Source organism: Ciona intestinalis, chromosome 12 (genome assembly GCF_000224145.3).
Source record: "Ciona intestinalis chromosome 12, KH, whole genome shotgun sequence".
Lineage (NCBI taxonomy): Eukaryota > Metazoa > Chordata > Ascidiacea > Phlebobranchia > Cionidae > Ciona > Ciona intestinalis.
In genome coordinates this window covers 3,127,850-3,152,429 of record NC_020177.2, presented here as the reverse complement: position 1 = coordinate 3,152,429, position 24,580 = coordinate 3,127,850, and the positions used below count along the sequence as shown (strand labels likewise).

The 24,580-nt window shown below is 35.1% G+C and overlaps 4 protein-coding genes, 1 long non-coding RNA gene and 2 other non-coding genes across 7 annotated transcripts in view; 3 read left to right on the top strand and 4 right to left on the bottom strand.

Annotated features, from left to right (window-relative positions):
- Positions 1–773: 773 nt before the first annotated feature.
- On the bottom strand, positions 774–6,866 carry LOC100186391. The gene is made up of 11 exons (XM_002130047.4): positions 6,701–6,866; positions 6,168–6,248; positions 5,664–5,805; positions 5,039–5,173; positions 4,366–4,570; positions 3,924–4,111; positions 3,734–3,798; positions 3,115–3,244; positions 2,534–2,662; positions 1,766–1,893; positions 774–1,373 (listed from the first exon to the last, which is right to left on the bottom strand). The coding sequence occupies exons 1-11, from the start codon at positions 6,796–6,798 to the stop codon at positions 1,274–1,276; spliced, it is 1,401 nt and encodes a 466-aa protein (XP_002130083.1). The 5' UTR covers positions 6,799–6,866; the 3' UTR covers positions 774–1,273.
- A 210-nt stretch (positions 6,867–7,076) lies between these two features.
- On the top strand, positions 7,077–14,245 carry LOC100176177 (tRNA-splicing ligase RtcB homolog). The gene is made up of 11 exons (XM_002129992.5): positions 7,077–7,344; positions 7,422–7,565; positions 7,974–8,082; positions 8,944–9,091; positions 9,461–9,617; positions 9,976–10,135; positions 10,813–10,988; positions 11,487–11,675; positions 12,118–12,228; positions 12,692–12,811; positions 13,428–14,245. Exons 1-11 carry the CDS (start codon positions 7,252–7,254, stop codon positions 13,533–13,535), a joined length of 1,515 nt encoding a protein of 504 aa, XP_002130028.1. The 5' UTR covers positions 7,077–7,251; the 3' UTR covers positions 13,536–14,245.
- A 116-nt stretch (positions 14,246–14,361) lies between these two features.
- On the top strand, positions 14,362–21,670 carry LOC100176983 (monocarboxylate transporter 10). Its single transcript, XM_002129915.2, has 9 exons — positions 14,362–14,656; positions 14,909–15,166; positions 15,659–15,902; positions 16,393–16,560; positions 16,670–16,841; positions 19,592–19,779; positions 20,408–20,586; positions 20,976–21,248; positions 21,497–21,670. The coding sequence occupies exons 1-9, from the start codon at positions 14,644–14,646 to the stop codon at positions 21,652–21,654; spliced, it is 1,653 nt and encodes a 550-aa protein (XP_002129951.1). The 5' UTR covers positions 14,362–14,643; the 3' UTR covers positions 21,655–21,670.
- Positions 16,591–16,644, bottom strand: mir4014-1 (microRNA 4014-1). The gene has a single exon (NR_034402.1). It is a non-coding gene; the product is annotated as a microRNA 4014-1 (primary transcript).
- mir4014-2 (microRNA 4014-2) lies at positions 16,885–16,936 on the bottom strand. The gene has a single exon (NR_034403.1). It is a non-coding gene; the product is annotated as a microRNA 4014-2 (primary transcript).
- LOC113474774 overlaps positions 17,936–24,580 on the bottom strand; it is a 14,535-nt gene continuing 7,890 nt past the window's right edge. The window contains exons 2-3 of the long non-coding RNA XR_003396461.1: positions 24,263–24,266; positions 17,936–17,946 (exon numbers count right to left, since the gene is read on the bottom strand). This is a non-coding gene — a long non-coding RNA (uncharacterized LOC113474774). The remainder of the gene's footprint in view (positions 17,947–24,262; positions 24,267–24,580) is intronic.
- LOC100179319 (phosphate-regulating neutral endopeptidase-like) lies at positions 22,094–24,430 on the top strand. The gene is made up of 5 exons (XM_018814236.2): positions 22,094–22,311; positions 22,758–22,817; positions 22,947–23,108; positions 23,596–23,679; positions 24,081–24,430. Exons 1-5 carry the CDS (start codon positions 22,233–22,235, stop codon positions 24,293–24,295), a joined length of 600 nt encoding a protein of 199 aa, XP_018669781.1. The 5' UTR covers positions 22,094–22,232; the 3' UTR covers positions 24,296–24,430.

Genomic DNA, 24,580 nt, shown 5'->3' with positions numbered 1-24,580 from the left:
ACTGCTAGCAGAAGACCAGTTTATATCGTAGTACAGCACTGGCTAGCAGAAGCACCAGGTTATATCAGTACGATTCCTGATATTACAAAATTAAAAAATTCCAAGATATATATATAGCCCTACACAAAGTTACGTGATAACTTGTAAGGGGGATGGCGAAACAAAACACCCGTACTTTTAACGACTGTCGTTGCCCCGCACACGAGGATGTACTGTAAAAAACATGATTGGGAACTCTAACCCAGAGGTTTCGGAACTGTTTTTTTTGCCATGCCTTTTGATAAGTTCGCTGAAAGAGCTCGTTTCGTAAATACGACTAGGCCTACCACGTGCCCCACCTTAAAAAACGACGCAGTTTGAGAAGCACTGCACCAACCAATTTCAATTCATAAACATTATTCCTTGGCAGTACAGTATGCGCGTAAAGCCGCCAGAACTATATAATCCGCTATATGTAATTTACGTAAATGCCAAATTGTACACAAAAACAGTTGTAGGCTTAAATAACAGAAGAACTCGACGCTACTACAATTACGTGGTACTAAGACATTTGGTGCTCATTGCTTCAACAAAAATGGTTAAAGCTAATCTTTTTGGATTAAACCTCAATCCCGAACGAATTGCTAAAAATTCAAAAATACACAAGTATACAACATGATTTGGAAGTCGGCGACACATCAACCATAAAGGTTTTCCGTCACGAGAGGACAAATAAGTGACATAGAACAGAAAACTTCAAATTGATTTTGTCCAACTGCCAGGAGCCAGTATTGTTTTTGTCATGAATGATCATTTTATTCACAGAAATATAGGTATGACGTTTGGCGATAACCAGCAAATAAAACACCCTTCAAAGGCATGAAAAATAGAAAAATTAATTGCACATTTATTTAAAAAACACTATATTGCACTGGAAAAAAATTGTAAAAACATTGCACAAAAACTGTTAGTCTTTTGCTACTGTTAGTATAGTACTGGGGGGGGAAATGGGACACCTGAATCACATAATATACAAATATCTGGATCGTGGTTCAAACATTTAACAACAGTTTATGGGAGCCGTGAGGATACGGTTTAATGATTCTCTGAATATTCTTTGTTTACTATCAAATGAGGCGAGAAAATAGAACAAAAAGGTGTCCCATCTTTTCCCACCCTACAATTTAAAAAAATATCAAATAAAATTGCCACATTGATTTAAAATTGCGTTTGTAATACTAAATTATTATGATAAAAACAAATTAGGAAATATTTTGTACAGACTACCATTCCTCTATGCATAGTTGGACTTTGTGGAGTTCAGAAAATTCTTGGTGTTTTCCATTAAAGCGCTTTGCTCAGAAAATCTGGTAAGAAAACTTTCCACCCCATTTCTATGGGTGGGTTCTTGTATTAAGCAAAATGTATTTGAATATTGGAAAAAGACTATTTTATTGTTAGTGAAATTGGCGTATTTTGGAAAAAATTGTTTAAACTATTAACTGACAATTTTAAAGGAAAATATTAGCTGTACACATTATTGTTAAAACGGTCACATTTTTTTATTAATAAATTTTTAAAAATAAGTTTTTTTATTAAAAGTTAGTTTTAAAGGCAATTGTTTTTTGGCTAATTTCATTCTCTTCTTGCTTAGGTTAATTTCATTTTCAAATTACAAGAAATACATAAAATTTTCGCTAATTTACACCAAACATTAAGTATATATATATACTTTAAATTTATTTTAAGATGTTAAAACCAACTAAATCTATATGTCAAACTGTACCTGCTTAATAACTGGATGGTGTCCATGCTTCGGTTTGAAAACAAGTTAAACAGACAACGAAAAGTTTCATTTTGTATCGAGGCATTGCTATGGTTTAACAACTTTACAACAGTACTGAAGTTTTGGATCTGAAATTTACAGATTTAAAATAATACAAAAAATGAATCTTTTTAAATAATTTCAAATTGAATGAATGAATGTAACTTACTTTATTCTCGCGTGGGCAAAAAACGACAGTCATTAGAACACAGGTGTTCTGGTTTATACACCTAGTGCTAGCTTATGAGTCGCCAAGTATGTTACTTTGTGGGTGATTATATTTTGGGGGATTTTTTTGTGAGGTTAATAATTTAGACAACCCATTAATGACCACTGGGTTGGAGCATTAATTACCTGACCAAAAATTATTGTAATTTGTAACATTTTAGCTGTTGTACAGTATGTGTAAACATGCTTTGGAACATGCGCACAAATTGTGAGGGTATATAGTAATACTACATTGTTAAGAGTTTTGTAATACAAAATCTGTCACTGTGACACAGTGGTTAACAAGCCTGCCTCTAACCCAAGGGTTAGGAGTTGAAGGCTCATCACTGCCACCGATGTGGGCATATGCATCATTTGGCAAAACATCTATCAGCTTTTCCAGCCACGCAAAGATAAAGTAAATTACATTCATTTATAAGTACTCATACATACATACTCTGTATTCTGTAAAAACTATATATAAACAAAATATTTCATATTCCAGTATCAGCCGGTACAAACCAGAAATTGTGAGTTGCATCGATGATAAGCAAAATTTGCAGCAGCTCTGATAAGCTCATAAGTTACATAGTTAGGAAAACTTCTGTTCAATGCACTCAGTACTGCATTAAAGCTAGATTGTAGCAACACCTATAAAATTAGGAATGAAAACAATAAAAACTTTATTTGTCTCTTAGATTAAGAAAATTAAAAAAGGTAAAAGAAAAGACATAATATAGCAACAAAACAACAGTTGTTGAAACTTGCTTACAGTTAAAAGCATATTTACATTTATTTGAATGAACAAAAAAATTATAAATTTAGTCAATACCACCTGTAACTCTGCCAATATTACCAATTGCACTGCTAACACTTTCAATACTAATAATTGCACTGCCAACATGGTCAATACTAATAATTGCACTGCCAACCTTGTCAATACTACCAACTGCACTTTGAACAGTGTCAATACTGCCACTGCACTGCCAACATGGTCAATACTAATAATTGTACTGAACTATCACTCTTGTCAATACTACCACTTTACTGCTAACACTTTCAATACTGCCAACATTGTCAATACTACAAATTACACTACCAACCTGGTCAATACTGTTTGTTGCAAGATTCCCCACAGTGCTAGCTGTGTTCACATAAATTTGAAGATTTTTCGGGTTCGTTTGAAACACTTTAGCCAGCAGGCTTCCACATGCAGCATCCTCTGATGTAATGCTATTTCAGCAACAAAATAAGTTTTAATATAGATATATGTAGTTTTTATGACTGATTGCTGACAATATAGACAACCCGTTTGTGACCACTGGGTTGAAGCAATTTCAGTTTAAGTGTCTTGTCAAAGGCACCCACAACAACGCCCACAATAATAGCAGCGAAGAGCCTTGAACCCATTACCTCTGGGTTTGAGGCAGACACGCTAACCAACATTGCCACAGCACTAAAAAGTCAAGTAAAACCCTCCCTTAAGGTGCATGTAATAAATATAAATACTTTTAACCAAAAAAAATACAATTTTACAATAGTATGACATTTTGGGCACAATGGTTAGCTCACATATTCTTGGGCAAGACTCTTACTGCAAATGCTCCAACACAGTGGTCATTTAGGGGTTGTTTAAATGAATATACATTTATTAAAAAAAGTTGTCCCATTAGGCCAGAATAAATAAGTTACATTTATTAATAAAAATAAACCCCTAATTACCTGTGCTTTATTTCATCATTTCCTTTAGACAAAACTTCCAATATTTTTAGCATTTGCTCTGTAATCTGCACAAGGTTAAAAAAATCTGTCAAGACTGATAACATGGTATAAACTCATGCTGAATGTGTAACACATAGGCTTATATACATATCACTATTTTTTTCACCATAATTTGGGTTATAAAATTCACCTGTTCCTCTTCTGAGTTTGAAATCTTCAGTATAATGGTTCGCAGGACGTTTGGAACTGCTAAGATGTGGCCATGGGTTGGTTGGTATTGCGCAATCAGTGATACAACTGTTGCAGCAACTAATGAAATGCTGGGGTCCTGCCGCGAGCAGAGCTGTAGGGATGCAGACAAACAGGCATTTTCTGCAACTATAAGTAAAAGAGGATTTTTTTATGTTTTTTTTTACAATATGTGAATAAACACATAGGTTAAATTGAAGTACATATTTTTGTAGTATTTGTTCTGTGTGATTGTGATCTACTCTTTATAACTGAATTTATTGGACATTGGATATTTAGAAAAAATACTTAAGATAAGTTAAGGTATTTTCACTTCAGTAAATTTTTTCGATCTTCGTTATTAAGACCAAGGGAAAAAAAAATTATTTGTTTACTTAATGCACCTTTCAATTTAAGTGAATCATTTGCCTTTGCGATGGTTCTCAGTGAGTTTAGACTCTCTGTTAGTACAGTGTACTGTTTCAATGCAACAGCAGAGGAAGGTACACCCAGCATTACAGAGAGGGCATTTAAAACACCAATAGAAACAAACCATTCCACCAAGTCAGTATGCATTAGTAGTGTGTGTATGGCAGATGATATATGAACCTAGAAAAATAAAAATACTGTCAGAAATAACAATAAATATTTTATTGTTATCATTTTTTGCATTTTGCTTTTATTGCGATATTTAGTAAAAATTGTCTGTGTTTATGCATTTATAACAAAATACTCCTGGGAAAAAATGGTTAACTGATTTTTCTCTGCTAAAGTTCTCATAGCCTACTAAAAGAAAAAAGTTTTTAGAACTACTGGTCCAAACTATTTTCCAATACATCTTTGGCACTGTATGAGACAGAACAACCGTGTTATAAAGACTGTTGTTGCCACGGCACACAAGGGTTAATAAATTACATATATTTTTACATTTATAGAAGCTACATTCATTCATACATTTATAATGCTAAAATACATGTAGGGCTGAAATAGTAGTAGTGACTAGCCTTGCCAATAACCTCTAGGTTTTAGGCATACTTGCTAACTACTGTGCAAGATGTGATATACATAATTACATACCATTATATCTACATTCGAATGCTGAGTTAACTTTGCTAAGTTGACGAGCATGTGAGCGCCACCTAGAGCCACAACTGGTGCTGGTTTGTCCCGACACAAGGTGGAAAGAGAGAGCGCTGCTTGGAGTCGAAATTCCTCAAAAAATAAATAAATATATAATTATCAGGTAATCTGTAAAGAACAAAAATTCAGGCAAAAGTTATTTTATTAGTCAATTTTATGAAAAAAGGTTTGAAGTAACTTTGTAAATGTAAAACTTTAACAGCGTTGTCTGATTTTCAGCTTAAAAAAAACACAATAAAAACATTAAATTTGCAAAAGTGCTAGGTCTGGCACTAAAACTAGAAGTATACAGCCCTAAACCCAGAAATAATATATACCAATATTCATTAGCTTAGTTTTACTTTATTTCTCTGGTCTATGGTTACGGCAATAGTGTTAAATAACCAATGATTTAGCTATTACTGATGCAACACCTCAGCTCAAACTATTCCTGCATTTGTAAAAGGCGTATGTGATAATACTGTAAGTAAAATTTTTGTATTCTGCTGTTAAATTTTAGAAATATATATAACTTTTTTTTAATATTTGTACTCTGCCATAATTTTTTTTTATAAATTCTTACCTGCTGCGGTGAATAAGACATAGTAACACATGATGCTATTGGAAAACATGCAGAACACACACGGTCAGCTAATTGGGATCCAAACTGTGGAAGTGGTAGCTTCTCAGAACAACATTTGTTGCATAAGACAAGACCACAGGACCTGAACATGTTAAAATCTTACGTAGTTGGTAATATAGTAGGGTAGGGGAAAATGGGACACTTTTTCATTAGAATTTCTCATCCCATATTGTAGTAAACAAAAAAGCATTCAAAGTATTATAAAACTGTATCCTCGTGACTCCCATAGACCGTTGTTATTTGTTTGTAAGTTCCATCTTACCACACAGTACTATAATAAGCTAAAGGTGGTTGAGCAACAGAAATATAAATAAAGTTGTAAAACATATATATATTTGATAATTCACATTTAAAGTAAAATAATTACATTTCTATATATAGGTGAGGACTTAGGATTTAGGCCACATTTGGCATATTCAAAAACAATAGCTCCTTTAAATATACCTGCAATGATGGCGTCTTCTGATTTGATTGAACTTGTTATGACACAACTTGCAAGAACTTGCTTGGCTATCATCAACCCATCTGTGCGGAAAAATAACATAAATTTGTATTTATCTATTAAAAAACAAAAGTGAAGATCATATTTTTTAAAGAATAAAGAGAAGAGAATCAACAGCAAAATGACAGTCATTAAAACATGCTGTGAATAAAAGGAAAAAATAGTGTAACTGTAAAAGGGAAGGTAAATTGGCAGCAGTGAAGAATCCTCCGGTAGATAGCACAATAGGCTGGTGAAAAGTGTTACAGGTTGGTGGTTAGGGGTTAATGGTTAGTTGGGGTTAGTGGTTATAGGGGTTTAGTGGTTAGCAAATAATGTTGTGGGAAAGATCCATCACTAGCACCAAAATAATGTAACTGTTAAAAGGGAGATATATTTAATAACACTTGACATCAGAGGAACTGAATTAGGAATTAGCTAACTTTTTATTACCAGTATTTGCACGCTATATAATGTACTAACATAAGAGTATTACCTCGGTTTCACCAGGGTAAAGTTACGTCCCTGAAATGCGTCTTGATTAGAGCTATCAATGCGTGCAGGAATAACATCAGAAGATTCAATCCTTAACATTTTTATTCAAGTCTATGCCAACCAACAACAAGGCTATAAAAAGGAAAAACTATCCCCTTGCTAACGGGGAAGTCCCAGAAAAAATGATTAAAAATTAGTTGAGAACATGTTTTTGACAGAATGTATTTCGTTAGGTTTATTGCAAAATGTATATATATAATTTGTTTATCATTAATAACAAGTATTGTTATACAAAATCATAAAGTTAAATTTTATTTATACATTTTGCAGCACCAAAACGACAGCAAATATAGACCAAACATGGCGGACCGCCCCTTTTATATGGTCCCTTACATGTGGTGGTGTAATCACAATGTTTACAGTTGCACCAGTCTTACTACAATTGTTCGTGGCCTTTAAATCAAGCGGGCGGTATCTAATTTCATTTGATCGTCCACACAGCGTCGTACTCGTAGTTCTATCCCATAACAAGCGAATTTAACATCAAATAAGATGCCACGAACATTTGATGAAGAAATGGAGTTCTTGCACCGCCAAACTCCATACAGCTGGAAAATTGCCAAAGGTTTTGTGCCGAACATGAAGGTTAGTTTTTTAAATCAAATCCTGCAGATAGTACCGGCCTATGGATTTCCAATTATTTAAAAAAAATTCCTTTCCAGGTTGAAGGAGAGTTTTTCGTAAACAAACATCTCGAGAATTTAATGTTGGAAGAGCTTCGTCATTCGTGCCAGGGTTCCACGGGTGGATTTTTACCAGGAGTAAAACAGATTGCTAACGTTGCTGCCCTGCCTGGTATTGTTAAGGTAAAAATTGACATATAGTAAGAAAATTTATGATAATGTATTGGCATAGACAGTCGCACAGCCAGAAATAAGTGAAGTGGTTAAAAAACGTTTTTAGTTGGGGGCTTTTCGCTTGATAACCGAAAACTTACCTGGCTGCACCACTTCCACTTAGTATAGATGTCGCAGTTTTAAAGTTTTACTAAAAATCTGTGGTGAAGAGAGAAATACAGTTACACCTATATGCCATAGCTGTCATACATTTATTGGTACCTCATTATTGAATGGCCAGTGCAATATACTTTGGTTCTGCTTGTTCTTATAGACAGCCAATACTAATAGCAAGATGAAATCTGTCAGGATTTTATTTTTAATTTTCACTTCAACTTTTACTTATATTTTCTTTATTGTTTTTTTAAAACTTTTTAGAGCTCCATTGGTCTGCCTGACATCCACTCAGGTTATGGTTTCGCTATCGGAAACATGGCGGCATTTGACATGGATGACCCTCAAGCTATTATTTCACCTGGTGGAGTAGGTAGGTCTTAATGCCAACAGTGTTAGATAATTTATAAAAAAAATAGGACCAATATCTAGACAAAAGTATTTGTCAGCCATACAAAATTACCACACTTACAAAGTTACATACGTGGTAACTCGTTAACTGGTATGAGGTGTATGAAACAGAACATGCCATTTTTTATGAATATAAGACAACATTTTTGACCATCTATTCCATTCAGGGTTATCGTTATATGTTTTGGCAAAAGCTATATTAGACTTATACATACATCATTGTCATTGCTCTGGTTAAGCCTGATTTAGGGATGCACATTACAGAATTTCAATCCGTGAGATTCGAATTCTTTTGTATTTGAATCTAATTACGGGATTCGGTATTTTGTTTAATGACTTAATCACACGTCATCTCATATACTATATTAACAATTTTTGAAACTTATTAATTTTGAAAAAAAATATTTTTGTGTTTGTGGGACTTTCGAGAGTAAACGTTTCGTAACGTCTTTTCATAGCCTGCTATACGTTTCATGACGCAAAAACTACCCAATAGTACAATTTTTTATCATTTTACAGCTCATGATCCAACAACGCTGCTATGAAAGAGTCAATAAACTGACTTTTGTGGGTAAAGTTATTTTTTCCTATAAATATAAAAAGATTCGAAATTCTAGATTCGGAATTCTAGATTCGAAATAAAGTATTCTAGGATATCCTAGAATACCTAATTATTCTGTAATGTGCATTCTTAGCCTGATTGTTAAGGTAATGGGTCACATCTGGCGCAGGTCCCTGAAGGACCTCACCCACATAGAATAGAACAAACGTAAACATCAATTTCATGTTTCAAAATTTTATTTTTATATGTTTCTTTTCATAGGTTTTGACATCAATTGTGGTGTACGACTTTTAAGAACTAATTTGAGCGAAACTGATGTGAACCCTGTGAAAGAAATCCTCTGCCAGTCATTATTTGATCATATTCCTGTTGGTGTTGGATCTAAAGGTGTCATTCCTATGGGGGCAAAGTAAGACTTATTCTTGTATATCAAGAACTAAAGCCCAAAAAGTAATACGACAATTTTTAATCAAAAGTTTTTTCAGTTAATCTAAGATGTCATACTGTCATTTCCATGGGCGCAAAGTAAGACTTATTCTAAATTTGAACATTTAGAGACCAAACCCCAAAGTAAAATGACATCTTTTTTTGTGCAGGTCTAATTTTTCAAAAGTTTTCTAGTTATTATATATTATGTTTCAGAACACTCATGATATACCAACTGTCGTTTTCACACCATTAAAGGATAAAGCGATTCACATTCTTTGGCCTATATCTTAAAGACAAGGACCTCACCCACGTTAAATAGAATAAAATAAAAGTAAAACTAATTTTTCAGGGATTTAGAAGAAGCTTTAGAGATGGGTATGGACTGGTCGTTGCGAGAAGGATATGCGTGGGCGGAGGACAAAGAGCATTGCGAGGAATACGGAAGGATGTTGCAAGCTGAGCCAAGTAAAGTGTCCGCGAGAGCAAAGAAAAGAGGACTTCCACAGGTGGATATCATCAATTAAATGATCAGAAGCGCAGCCGGGGTTTTTCGAGGGTCACAACCTCCCCTTAAAAAAAACTTTTTTAATTAAAATTTTACCTTAATTTTTTTCTGGCTGAGCAGAAGCGCAGCCGGGGTTTTTCGAGGGTCACAACCTCCCCTTAAAAAAAACTTTTTTAATTAAAATTTTACCTTAATTTTTTTCTGGCTGAGCCACTATGTATGACTTCAATGTGTTGGCTAGATAAAGGGACCAACTTTTCCCTTTTACATTTAATTCTTTTTTTTGCATTTTATTTATTTTTTGCATTTATTTCTTTTTATTTAAATTTTCTTTAATTTTTTTACCACCCTTCTTACAGCTTGGCACCCTGGGTGCTGGAAACCATTACGCTGAGATTCAAGTGGTGGATGAAATATTTGATAAATACGCAGCAAATAAGATGGGTTTGGAATACAAAGGTCAAGTATGTGTGATGATACATTGTGGCAGCAGAGGACTTGGTCACCAAGTTGCTACAGGCAAGTTGAAGTTTGTTTAAAAAAATTCCAATTTTTTCAAATTGGTAAAATGTAACTAACTTTATCCTGCATGGCCGGAAAATAGCAGTCGTTATAACACGGGTGTTCTGTTTTATACACCTCATGCCAGCTTAAGGGTTACCATGTATGTTACTTTGTGAGTGATTATTTTTTTTTCAAATGGCTGATAATTTGGACAACCTATTAGTGACCACTTGGTTGAAGCAATTGCTAAAAAGTGTCTTGCCGAAGGACACATACACCCACAATGGTAGCAGCGTCAAGCCTTGAACCCATTACCTAATGGTTACAGGCATCCGCGCAAACCACTTTAACACAGCGCCTGCTAAATACATTTTTTGTTTTCTGGTAAAAAAGTAGAACTTTCCCTATTTACACAGTTACGTACAACTACAAGTTCAAAAATTATTTTTGTAACATCGTTTTTTTTTGCATTATTATACATAGAACATGTACATACAACATTGTTTTACCAAGAGCAATGGCCCGGTAGAATATAGTAAAAACTTTTTTAATACTTGTTAACTTTAAATATTTTTTTACAGAAATGTATACCTGACACAAGCTATAACAAATTTTGTGTACCTATTTAAAAAAAGTGTATATATATATAACAAATTTTACAAAATTTGAATTTTTTTTATAAATTTTTCTAGACGCATTGGTTGCCATGGAAAAGGCAATGAACCGCGACAATATAATCGTCAACGATCGGCAATTGGCGTGCGCTCATATTGGTTCACAGGAAGGCCAAGATTACTTGAAAGGAATGTGCGCAGCGGGGAATTACGCGTGGGTTAATAGAAGCTCTATGACATTTCTCACAAGACAAGTTAGTAGGCTACTACAGATCTGCAGTCTCACTTTTTAGTACAATAACTATGCCTATATGGCACAATGGTTATCGTGCCTTCATCTAAACTAGAGGTTACGGATTCAAGGCTTGACGCTGCTACCGTTGTGGGCGTATTTAACAATAGCTCCAATCCAGTGGTCACAAATGAGTTGTCCGAATCGTCAGCTATAGATAAACTTAAAAAAATTCCCTCAAAAAGAGTCACCCACAAAGTTACATTAGTGGTAGCTTGTTCGCGGGCACGAATTGTATAAAACAGAACACCCAAGGTATAAGCACTGTCCTTGCCCCGCCATGCAAGGGTAAATGATGCAAGGATAGTTTAACACACTGTACTGTGAAGAAAATCCAGCTTATTGGTTCCTGATACTGATATTTACCAATTAATCCAGTGCATGAAATTCGGGGGTAGACCTGCCCACCCTGCCACCCTAGGTATGTTGCCTAAGCCTTACACTATTTTCTTATTTCCAGGCGTTTGGAAAAGTGTTTAAATGTTCTCCTGACGACCTAGACATGCAAATGATCTATGACGTGTCTCACAACATCGCTAAGATTGAGGAGCATATGGTAGATGGGAAGCAGAAGAGACTTCTCGTCCATAGGAAAGGGGCAACGAGAGCATTTCCTCCTCACCATCCTCTCATCCCTGTGGATTATCAAGTAACTGCCTCATTTTTTAATTTAATTAGGTTTTTTTTTATTTAAGTGTAAAAAATTGTCATTTTGTTATTTTTTTAAGTATTTTTTTTAAAGTGTAAAAATTGCTCAATTTTTATTTTATTAAAATTTAAAAGTTAGTCGTTTTTTAATTCATTTAACTACTTTTCATTAAAGTGTAAAAAATGTTCATTTTTTAATCTTATTTAGGTATTTTTTTTAAGTGTAAAGATTAGAGAACTTAACATTTTAGTCTTTTTTAACTTTATGAAGTGACAAAAAATTTCCCCAAATTTTCCGCAACCGTTTACTGTTAATAGTAGGCTATGATATAGCTTTTTATTTAAAATTGAAATACTCTCGGCGACCCCTAAAAAATGTTAACCCCAGTTTGGATATCATAAGTTTTAACACTTGTCTATTCATTTTTTATTTTGTATCCCAGCTCACAGGCCAGCCAGTATTAATTGGGGGCACCATGGGAACGTGTAGCTATGTATTAACTGGCACTGAACAAGGAATGGAACAAACATTTGGAACAACTTGTCATGGGGCAGTAAGTGCTGTGGTATAATTTGTGTCTTTAAAATGATGTTACAAGTACAGTACACATGTAAATATTTTGCATTTCCTATAAAGTAAATGCATAGTAGTAAAATAGTAGTAAAATGTTACTTAATTGCAAAAATAATGTTTTATCTGGTAAGACATTATTAAGCTGATAATATATTACAACTGTACATTTCTTATTTATTGCACTGCATACTGATTTATGCAATATAAAAATTTCAGGACTGCATAACCTGTTAGTAAAATAAAAATCTCCCCAAAATAATCACCCACAAAGTTACACACATGGTAACTTGTAAGCTGACATGAGGTGCATGAAACTAAACACCTGTGTTATTATAACGGCTGTCGTTTCATGGACGTGTGAAGGTAAATAAGTTACATTCATTCATTTACCCTACATTTGACACATATGCAATCACATATCTCATAATAGAGTTCTATAACAGGGCCGAGCATTATCTCGAGCAAAATCGCGAAGAAAACTCGATTTTCAAGAAGTCCTTGATAAACTTACAGATCAAAATATTTCAATCAGAGTTGCATCACCTAAACTTGTAATGGAAGAGGTAGGTGCATGATATTCCATTATTAAGATTTAAGATTGCTGGTTCTTTATTCATTAATACTAGAGGTTCGGGTTCCTAAACTCTTTTAGGTCCTTTTAGCATTTGTGTTTCACTGTTTAAATTTTCAGCACTAGTGAAGAATTTTTCAGTCTGTTACATGTTAAGCTAGTGAAAAGTGTTAGTTGGTAGTCCTGGATTAGTGGTTAGAGAGGTTAGTAGTTCGAGTTCAGTGGTTATATTTGTTGGTTTTAGTTGTTTCGTTTTGCAGTCAGATAATGTAGGCGGTGGATTCTTTACTAGGATCAAATTTTCAGTAAAATCTGTGGTGACATTGTGAAAATACAGTTACAGTTATAGTTGTTAAACACATGATACCTGTACCAGCTGTTGTGTGTTTATACAAATAAGCAGAGCCAAAGTGTATTGCAGTACTTTCAAAGTGACACAGCATAAGCTTAAGCTTTTAAATAAGGTAATAAGCTAACAACATTTTTAAGCATTATTAAATTATAACAAAATCTGTCCATACAGCTATAGTTAATATTATATACTGTACCATTCGAAATAAAGTTTTTTTTGCCTATTTTATATTTGAGTTGGTTTAAATATTTTATAGGCTCCAGAATCTTATAAAGATGTAACAGAAGTTGTTAACACTTGCCAAGCAGCTGGAATCAGCAAAAAGGCTGTTCGTTTACGTCCTATTGCTGTTATTAAAGGTTGACTTCACGTTTTTGCTATCATTTGTCGGGAAAAATGTTGGCCTTAGTTATAAGCCCCGATAGTGCTGTAGTTCCTAAGTTGTAATCAAGAGTTAGTTGGCGTGGTGGTATTGCTTAAATAAATTTAACATTTACTGTGTTTTTTTTTAACTGAAATACATGTAATTTTCATTGGAAATTACCACGTATTCAAGTGTAAAGTTCAATTGTGTATGACCCTTTCTGTTGGATTTGTATAAAAATGTTTTTTTGCATCCGAATATCTGTTCAAATTAAAACCAATCTTTTTAGGCTGTTCTGTAATATAACAGTAATTTTATTTCAATGTTACGTCTGCCGTTTGGCAAGACATTATGCCTAGTAACAGAAGTACTACAATATTAGTAAACATGCCGTTTTTCAACTAATTTACCTTTTTATGTTATGATTTGCTAGTACTGTTACATTCTATGTTCCAAACCATTTAAACCTTCAGTGTGTAAGTGTTTAATGTACTACTTATTTAAAAAAAACAACTGTATATGTCAACGTTTCGTATGCGTAGACAGAGTACTAAATTGTAAAATTGTTAACTCATCAGTAAGCATTTGGCTTTTACGTAATGTCATGAATCGTACTAAAATTACTTTTCTAATCTCTCCTCATATGTTTTTATCTCGATACTTTAACTATAACATCTGATGATGCATAATAAATTCTGATATTAAGTAACTTACGTCCCGGTAGAGTGGTAAGAACGTATGTGTACTTAGTTATGACACTTAACTGCAATTTATCCAATCCAGTGGTTATAATGAATTTTCCAAATGGCCAGCAATGAATAAAAAAGTAACCCACAATGTAACATATACAGGCTATCACGTAAGCTGGCACAAGATGTTTGAAACAGAACACCTGTGCCATTGCGACTGCCGTTGTACCTCCGCGCAGGAATTAAATAGTTACATTTATTCAATAAATCTAAAAGATCAGAAATTTCGACTTCAAATAACGTCTACATATCGATTATTTCAAAACAGACCTGATTGTGATTGGACAACTGCTATATATTGACGTTTTTGCGCAAATGTTTTAGAAATTTGCTTTGGGTTTTTGGGCTGGCTTGAAGCGATGGAAGAACAAGGTATTTAATATCATTTAAATTAAGAGTGCATTTAGTTACATGTAATGCGATATAATTTAAGCGATTCGTGATTTAGGTTCATTCTGTTTTCGTCATACTTGGTAGTAAACAAAAAATATTTAAATACAGAATAGAGAATAATATAACCCTAGCCTTCCCATAAAAAACATTGTTATTTAAAAAAAAATACATTCAGGAAATGTAGGTGCTAACGGTTTCCCATCTTACCCTACATTACTATTTTACTTTTAGATGCGAAAGCATACACCCCAGAGCCAGAACGGGCAACCATTTGCCCAGGAGTTTGCGACCCAATTTTAGAACCAGAAGGAATAATATCTAATGATATAGAATGCCATCAAACTGCTACTGTACCAGATGGTGGTTGGGGTTGGGTGGTTACTTTTGCAGCTTTCACTATAAACATTGTAGTGATAGGAATCCATAACTGCTTCAGTCTTCTGTATATAGATATGATCGCAGAGTTCAAGGGTTCACTTTCAAAAACAGGTAAGGTCGATATATTTGGTATATACATAGATTTTACTGCTAACATACTGGTAATGTGACACTTTTTAACAGGGAAATCGTTGTATTTTTGTTTTATGTTTTGTCTTCTCTATATATGGTAGGGTGGGAAAGACGGGTTACCTTTAGCACATAATATCCAATTATTTTAATGATGTTTTTAACATTTAACAACGGTCTGTGGGAGTCGTTAGGATGCGGTTTAATAATTCTTGAATGTTCTTTGTTTACCACGAAATAAGACGAGAAAATAGAATAAAAAGATTTTCCATCTTACCCCACCCTACTATAGATTTTATACATGGCGTAGCTTGTTTTAAAGACTTCTAATTTGCTGTTAAGTCCCTTCTCTTATAGTTTTAGCTAGTATTTACCGTCGTTAATGTGACAGAAAAGATAATAAAATTATGTTATACTTTCCTATTGCACCAAACCTATACAGAAAATTTATACGTTTCCCGTTATTATTTTCAGCATGGATTGGGTCAATTGCTTTTGGCTGTATTCTCATTTTTGCCCCTCTAAGCGGAGTGTTAGCTAACCGATTTGGCTGCCGAAAGGTGACCCTTGCTGGAATCGTTATCGCTTCGACGTTTCTGTTTGCTTCTTCCTTTGCTACCTCTATTGAGAGTTTATTCTTGACGTATGGGTTCGGATTTGGGTTTGGCACCAGCCTCGCTTACATGCAAGGGGCGGTGATGGTTACAAGATACTTCAAGTATTTTTACTTTGTCTTTTTGGGGTTGTAGATGTAAAATTTGCATCGCATGGCCGGAAAATGACAGTCGTTATAAAACATGGGTGTTCTGTTTTATACACCTCGTACCAGTTTACAAGTTACCACGTATTTAACTTGTTTATCCTTGCATGGCGGGGCAAGTACAGTCATTATAACACTGGTGTTCTGTTTTATACACCTCGTGCCAGTTTACGGGTCACCACGTATATGTGGATTATAGTGGGAATTTGTTTCTTTACAATTTAGACCACCTATTAGTGTCCATTGGGTTGAGAAATTGCCATTAAGTATCTATTGTTTTTTGCATTCACGGTATGATATGAAATATTTGCCTTGTTATGTGTTATTTTTATTCTGTAATGGTGAGATCCTACGGCTACGCGTATCATGCTATGGAACATATTATAGGACAACAATATAAATGATAATGTAATTTATTTATTGGTGGACATCCACTTTAAAATCACAGCACAAAGAGAGCACTCGCGAGCGGAATTTGCCTAGCAGGCAGCTCGCTTGGAACTCTGGTGATCGCGCCCATATACAATATCCTAAGCACCAACTACGGTTGGCGCGTTGCATTAAAAGTCCTAGGAGGCGGATCGTTATCTACTGTTCTCTGTGCAGCCACTTACAGGTTCGTAGAAGATAATAAGCGCAGTTTTAGCACACACACGCTTTCTGTAATGTTTCAAATTACAGTACAGAAAGTCTGCGTAGCAAACACTAAACGCTCTGATTTTTAGACCATTAAACGAACCTAGCGCCGCGCCCAGATCGACACAAGAAAGAATCCAGTCTTCTCCTGCCAAGGGCCTCGTTATGGAACTTGCGCTGTGGAAAAACAAAGCGTTTTTAGTTTGGTGCTTAGCAGTGGGCTTATGCAAACTCGGCTATCTAGTACCATGGGTCCATATGGTAAGTAAGAATTATGAATTGAAGTTGCGATCACTAACTTTAGCACACACACGCTTTCTGTAATGAACGTTAACATTCCAAAAAGCTCGTGGTGCTGAAGGCAGTTACATAATTTTGGCCCTATTTTAACCGCCTAGCTGTTTCCCATTTCGGGACATTTTTTGGACGCTTTAAATTTACCGCTTTTGTGGCCGTTTCAAAGCGTGTCCTCCTTAGAGGAACATAACTATGGCCAAATTCGTAGCCACCAAGCACTAGCATGCATCCATCGTTAATCGAAACATGATACGTGATTGATTGTATGCTTATCCGGTTCCCGAACCGGCCGTCTCGCAGCTGTTTCGCAGAACGTAAGGAAATAACGCAGTTATAACGCTTTATGCCTAAGTTTTTGACCACACGATGTCTGTTCTATTCTAACTCCTTGTACCTACAACCCGAATTCATATTCAAATTACCATACTACAGTATCACCGCAACTAACACTTTAGAGGATAACAGTACATACGTATATACCTAGTATGCAAATGTAGTTTAATAGTCCTATTTGTTTACTACTTCAAATTTATGTTGCGTAAAACCATAAAAGCGTATTATTTTGTAACTTTTAAATCTATAAAGTCCATATCTTATAAATCAACGAAATTCAGCACTGTACTAAAGTAAGCGGGTAAAGACATTCTTGTCTACTCTCTGTAACTCAAACTGATAGTTGTGTCATATACAGACCAGAGCTTGAGCTTTTATCTAAAAAGTGGCGTGCGTTTCCGATTAATATACAAAACAAGCGACTAGCGAAACCGCCCTGCGAAACGGCTAAGTAACAATACAATTAGAGTCGAGCGCACAAACGCACACTATACTGTTCTGTACTCCAGCTTTATTTTACCGCCATCCGGAAGCACGTGACCCAGCGTCCTATACGCTATACCTTCTGCGTGTGCCAGTCTAACGCAACGGTTCAATAGAACGAAGCTCTGTTTGTTTGTTCTTAGAAAGCTTTGTACACTTTGGAAAAAAACCTATTTTATTCTTACGCGTCTTCCAAAAGTTGAATTTTAGTATAGTGGTGCGGGGGAAGATGGGACACCTTTTATTCTATTTTCTCATCACATTTGGTAGTAAATAAAGAACATTTTAAGAATTATAAAACCGTATCCTCACGACTCCCATAGACCGTTGTTAATTCTTTTTGTATAAAACACGACCAGGATGTTTGTACATTACGTTCTAAAGGTGTCCCATCTTCCCCCACTCTACCATGTTAGTAAAAGCATATTATACTGAACTTTCAGTATACTATATGGCAAACTTGTAATTCTTTAGTAATTTGGGCACATTTTGTTAATCTGTTTTACGTGTATGAATATAAGCATATAGAGAACCAACTTTGGCAATTAATGAACTCCAAATTTCTCCTGTTTGAATAAAAATTCAGGACTAAATATTTTTGAATAAACAGAGAAGGTCATGTGTGTATGTACATTAGCTTAGTATAAAATATATGTGCGTATAGTAGGGTGGGAAAGACGGGACATCTTTCATTCTATTGTTTTCTTTCCTTATTTGGTAGTAAACAAAAACATTTGTGAAACCGTATCTTTCCTACTCCTATAGACCGTTGTTAATTGTTTAAAACACGATAAAGGTATTTGAATATTATGTGCTAAAGGTGGCCCATCTTTCCCCCAACCTTTTATATTATAATAATACTGAAAATTGAAATTTACGTTTGAATACATTATACTCGCAATAACACTTCTGTTGGTAATAACTCATATATTAGAAGATGCAATATAAAACGAGAAACGGATACGGGAAAACTGTCATTTTTAATTTCCGATGATCTTTTTACTACATTGTCCAATCTATCATACTTATTGTGTTATTAATTGGGCACGTAGCATTTCATTTCCGTAAATTGTCACTTAAAGACGACATTTTGTTGCTGCAGGATAATAAACGGTGGAATTTGCAACTAATTGCTTTATACACGCTTTTTATGGACAAGACACTTGTAATGAATGTAACTTAATTTATTCTCGCGTGGCCGGAAAACGACAGTCGTTATCACACGGGTTTAACACCTCGTGCCACCTTACGATTTACCATGTATGTTACTTCATTTAACGGCAATTGTTTCAGCACAGTGGATCCTTATGAAAATAATACATACAGTTACATACATGATACGTGGCAACTATTACACATACATGATACAGTTGTCTAAATTGTCAGCCATACATAAAAAACACACCCACAAAGTAACATACTTGGTAACTCGTAAGCTAGAATGAGGTGTACAAAACAAAAAAGTCCGTGTTATAAAGACTGTCGTTTTTCGGCCTCACAAAAAAATAATCCGCCGTATCACTACGTCATGTTTACATACTCTATGCAACGTATACATTAACCCTTACTTTATGCCAGAAGGACGGTCGGCCTGTTAAAGCAGTGATATATTTTTGTATTTATGGACCTCTTTTTAATTAATACAGAAAAAACGTATAGTGTATTTTTATATATTTCTGTGGGGTAAGATGGGAAAACCATAGCACATATATTATCCAAACATCCTGATCGCGTTTTAAACAATTAACAAACGGTGTATGGGGATCTTGCGGATACGGCTTTAGAATTCTTTGATATTTTCTGTACTACCAAATCGGACTAGAATATAGAATATATAAAAGTATTTCCCATATTCCCCCACTGTACCATATAAATATATTGTTTTTATTACGTTTCAGATAAAACTTTGCAGCGACATCGGTATCAGTCGTCCGCGTGCCGCTTCCATGCTACAATACATGAGTGTAACGTCTACTATTAGCAGATTGGTAGCTGGTAAGCTTGCCGACTCGCGATACATCAACCGCTTGTATCTCTCCCAGTTCAGTGCTTGTATGATGGGAGTCGTAACTCTCATTCAACCAAGGTGAACTGCTCCATGTTTTAATCTATTTTATCTAACTATTTTGCAGCAAAAAGATAATATATAGTAGGCTGGGGAGACGGGACACCCTTAGCACATAATATCCAAATATCCTGATTATGAATAACAATTAACAGTGGGAGTCGTGAGGATACGGTTTTATAATTCTTTGAATGTTGTATGTTTACTACCAAATTAGACGAGAAATAAGGAATAGAAGGAAAAGGTTTCCCATCGTCCTTACCCTTCTATGTACATAATTATATAACTATGCCTTCACGACCCTTAAAGAGTGTTGTTGAATGTTAAAAGCACGGCAAGTAGATATTGCATACTACCTGCTAACCCAGCCGACAATATCCATCTATAACTATACATACAATTCTATAGTAGGGTGGGGAAAGTTGGGACACTTTTTCCTTCCCATTTGATAGTAAACAAAAAAATTCAAAGACTTATAAAACCGTATCCTCATGACTCCCATAGACCGTTTTTAATTGTTTAAAACACGACCGAAGGATATTGTTTATTTTTTTGGTAATGTTTATGGCTGACAACCCATTGGTGACCACTGGTTTACATAAACTTACCAAAGAGAACTTTTCTGTGTTAATCAACTCGTTATTTCCAGCATGTACACTCAAAACGGCGTACTGGCATATGCCATTATGTTCGGAACCTTGGACGGCGGGGTTGAAATTTTGTTACCGGTTATGACACTGGATCTTGTGGGCGCTGACCAACTATCTGTCGCATGGGGCTGCATATTAGCAGTTATTTCGCTCAGTTCTCTTGGACCGCCTGTTGCAGGTAGCTGTATAAGCCCCTTGGTCAATGGTATAATAACAATAATAATAACTTTATTTATTTTTTATTACGGTAGCGAATATTGAAATCTATTTTAAACGAAGCGACGGGATGTATAGCGACAAAAGTCTCCGAATAAAACACGAGGTGTATTAAACGGAATACCCGTGTATAGGTGGCTGTACACGCATTATCCGGAATTCGTCCGTTTTGTCTGTTTTGTCCGGATTTCGCTGCCGCATGCGGAACTCGGTAATGGGTTTGCATACGACTTCGCATGCCGGATACTGTGTACAACCACCTTTATAACGACTATCATTGCCTCGCCACGCGAGAGAAAATAAGTTTCATTCATTGTTTCGTTCAGTCATTTATCGTTGCTTCCCATTTAGGAGCCATCCGAGATCAAAGTGGGAGCTATATGGCTGCCTTTTACTTCGCCGGAGCACCGATGGTGCTGAGCGCATTCGTCTTGCTGCTAATTCCTCTATGGGCGAAACGGCAGGAGCAAATTATTGAACAAAGTTATTTGTCCATTGACCCAACCAAAATGAACACAATCCAAGAAATGAGCGATCACTATCCACCAAAACACTCCAAACATTTTAAGGCCGCTGCTGTTGCCACTTTACAGCAGTGTAGTAACATTAAGAACGCATTGAAAGGTATTTAATTTTTAAGCTAATAGTTCGAATTTACATATTGTTTCTACTTTAACGTCTGGCGCCGTGGCACAGTGGTTATATCCGCCTCTTACCCAAAGCTCATGGGTTATGGGTTGCGGAGCAAAGTATCTTGGCCAAAACAAGCCAGCACGCCCACGGTGCTGGTAGCAGCGTCGAGTCTTGAACCCAGAACCACATAACAGGCGCGCTATTTAAAGTGTTGTCGGTAAGTTTTGTATTATTTGCAGGAAAGCTTCCCCGTCGGGACAAATCATCCGGCAAACTTCTGCAGCAAAGAAATAGAAATCGCAGCGAAAATATCCCAATCAACGAAATCGTGCATCAAGTTACCAATTCATTTCATGACATCGCTACCATTTCGAAAAATTATGCACGCGAAACATGAAACAGTTTCTACCTCCCTGCTGTCTCTTTATTTTACCGCTAAAAAGTCTACAACACTGTATTAATTCCGTTGAAGAAGTTTGTAAACCATCAAAACGTGTCGCAACGGAAAACGGGACATCTCTTTTAGCACATAATATCATAAAATCTTTAAACCGTTAACAACGGTCTATGTCAGTTGTGAGGATACGGTTTTCAAATTCTTTAAATGTCCTTTGTTTACTTCCAAATATAGGACGAGAAAATAGAATGAAAGTGTTCCATCTTCCCCCACCCCAGCACAATATTACAAAAACTAGAAACATGCGAATTTTAAAAATGGGCTAAAAATGCCATTCGTGTTAATCATGCTTTTTTATATATTTATTTTCAGTCTGATGCGCAGTTGGTGGATAAAAATGTTTCTAAAATATTCTTTTTAATTGACTGTGTTATAGTGTCCATCGTTATAGAGAAACATGCAGCTGTTCAAGAGCGTGGCCCCGTTTCCCTAGGGATGCGTGACAACTTATACGATTTAGAGCATCAGTTATGCATTCCAGCAAAGTTATCGTCCATAGCTGCTAAAAGTAGGGTGAAATGTTGCGAAAACCAGTGATAATATTTATCTTCTTAGTCATAATAGCTCTTGTATTGTTCATCTGCTTATTTGTATTAGGTAAGTGTTATATATTAGCTGTTATTGTACGTCTGTCATCGAGCAATCACACCTCCAAAGTACAGCTTTAGACTGTATGGTAAAAAAGAAATAAACTTTTTTATGCGTTTAGAAAATTTAAACAAATATCCAGCGATTAAAAGTTATTTTTCTAATTATTTGCAATGTTTTTTTTTTAATTGCTGTAAAGCATGCTAATAAAGTTGGGGGTAAATATTTCTAAAAATGTGTTTGCATTTTGTATGCGTAAGTAGATATTTCGTAATGGATTACGGAGTTAATTTTAGAACCCATTTGGTTTATTTTTACCGCGACACCTTGCGGTTGGGTATTTTAAATTTTACCGCCCTTTTCTTGCCACACGTGAGTACAGCACAAACAACATACGCATACATTGATAAAGTGAGTTAATTTAGTAATTACAATTTTATTTTATTTGTTTACAGCTTATCTAGGAGTCATAGGACAGACACAAATTTGCAACACGCCAGAATGTGCTGAAATATGTGAGTTTTTTCTCAAAGCCATTTTGGGTTACACAACCGTAGTTTTTAAATTGTTCTGAATTTTGATTTGTAATTAAATTACTGCTTAATGTTTTAAGTAAAACGAGTAATTTGCGGTATATTTTACAGCTGCCTATTACCGAAAAAACATAAATTTTGATGTCGACCCATGCGAAGACTTCTTCGAGTTTGCATGCGGAAAATGGATCCGTGAAAATCCTATTCCAGATGATGCAACTAAACTGGAGACTTACTCTATTTTAAGAGATAATGTTATTAACCGTTTGAGAGGTAACTTTTGGAAAATAAGACTATAGGCCTATGTTACTTTACGCACCCTTTGTCTATGTTCTTATACTTTATAACTGATTCCATGTTTAAAATACATATTAGACATGTAGTAACGGTTCATTGTACTACTGTTACCAAAAAGGTATGATTTATATCATGGGGCAAGTAATCTTTTCTGTGATATTTTGGTATACAAAATTCGGTGCTAGTAAAGAATCTCCCCCCACCTTATTTGCTAACCACGTGTTGATGGTTAGGGGGTTAGTGGTTAGCAAATAAAGTAGGGGGGGGGAGAAGACTCTTCACTTGCACCCAAAATTCTGTTTCGATTTTTAGTGCATTTGTAAATTTTTTTTACTTTGGGTATTTTTTATATGAATGTAAGCAATACAATGCTATCTGTGTGAACAAGTTTAACTTTAAGTAACATATTGCTGCAATATTTATGTATGCGTAAGCCATGCTAGCTGTGTAAACTCTTTCACAGAAATCTTGGAGGAAAAGGGGAACACTACAGATGATGCGAGTCTCAATATAGCAAAGGATCTTTACAATTCATGTGTTGATATAGGTTAGTACAGGATTTTATTTATTTAAGATTTTAAACTAAAGTAAACTTGCATGCTTGCCAGAGTATAGTATTGCCATTTGTATATGAATGACAGTAATGGAGGCTAGCTTTAGTTTATGACAGACTGTACGGTAATAAGCCAATAGGTTTTCTATTTTAATCTTACATAATATTAGTCCGACAGTAACTATACTAATTTGTGTAAAAAATATCCTAGCCTTTCAGTAAAGGATAATTTATAAAATAGCCTAAGTTGTAGTATTAGAAAATAATGTTTGCCATTTAGTAAAATAGCTTTTACATATAATGTAATTTAAAACTACATTCGTCTCAAATTTTGTAATAGGTTAATTCACAAGTAAACTTTTCACAAGTCATACATAATTCTCCCTAAATTTCAGACAGAATAGAGGAGTTAGGCACACAGCCTTTGCTTGAATTTCTTGTTGGAAATTTAACTTGGCCTGTGATATCAAAGGATTGGCGTGATGAAGATTATGATGAGATTGGAACGCTCACAACGCTCCAGGGAAGCTACAGCAACAGCATCTTAGTGAATCTATATGTACACGTGGATGATGACAATACTACTTTCTATGTGTTAAATGTATGTTAATACTGATACAGATTTTTGTGCAAAACGAAAGAGTTAAATCATTGTGGGTGTATGTGTCCTTGGGAAAGACTCTTAACGGCTATTGCTCCAACTCACATTTGTTCATTAAAATTCATTGTAGCTTGAAACTTAAGCTGCCACCAAAATAAATGTGTTTTTTTGCTTCTGGAACAATGTTTATCTGGAGTCCAAGGCTTACAGCTGATATTACTGTGTGGGGGTATGTACCTTGAGCCAGACATGTAATGATAATTGCTCTAACCCAGTGGTCCATTATGGGTGTCT

What these genes read in the sequence shown, in the direction of transcription:
- LOC100179319 (XM_018814236.2), top strand. Translation starts at nt 22,233, where the DNA reads ATGTTGCGAAAACCAGTGATAATATTTATCTTCTTAGTCATAATAGCT. An exon ending in GCCAGAATGTGCTGAAATAT is followed by an intron (nt 22,818 to 22,946) that starts GTGAGTTTTTTC and finishes TATATTTTACAG; the next exon opens with CTGCCTATTACCGAAAAAAC. An exon ending in TGTTATTAACCGTTTGAGAG is followed by an intron (nt 23,109 to 23,595) that starts GTAACTTTTGGA and finishes ACTCTTTCACAG; the next exon opens with AAATCTTGGAGGAAAAGGGG.
- LOC100176177 (XM_002129992.5), top strand. Translation starts at nt 7,252, where the DNA reads ATGCCACGAACATTTGATGAAGAAATGGAGTTCTTGCACCGCCAAACT. An exon ending in TGGTCACCAAGTTGCTACAG is followed by an intron (nt 10,136 to 10,812) that starts GCAAGTTGAAGT and finishes AAATTTTTCTAG; the next exon opens with ACGCATTGGTTGCCATGGAA. An exon ending in TGACATTTCTCACAAGACAA is followed by an intron (nt 10,989 to 11,486) that starts GTTAGTAGGCTA and finishes TCTTATTTCCAG; the next exon opens with GCGTTTGGAAAAGTGTTTAA.
- LOC100176983 (XM_002129915.2), top strand. An exon ending in CTCTGTGCAGCCACTTACAG is followed by an intron (nt 16,561 to 16,669) that starts GTTCGTAGAAGA and finishes TCTGATTTTTAG; the next exon opens with ACCATTAAACGAACCTAGCG. An exon ending in TAGTACCATGGGTCCATATG is followed by an intron (nt 16,842 to 19,591) that starts GTAAGTAAGAAT and finishes ATTACGTTTCAG; the next exon opens with ATAAAACTTTGCAGCGACAT.
- LOC100186391 (XM_002130047.4), bottom strand. Translation starts at nt 6,798, where the DNA reads ATGTTAAGGATTGAATCTTCTGATGTTATTCCTGCACGCATTGATAGC. An exon ending in AATGATGAAATAAAGCACAG is followed by an intron (nt 3,245 to 3,733) that starts GTAATTAGGGGT and finishes TTGCTGAAATAG; the next exon opens with CATTACATCAGAGGATGCTG. An exon ending in ACCATCCAGTTATTAAGCAG is followed by an intron (nt 1,374 to 1,765) that starts GTACAGTTTGAC and finishes ACCCACCCATAG; the next exon opens with AAATGGGGTGGAAAGTTTTC.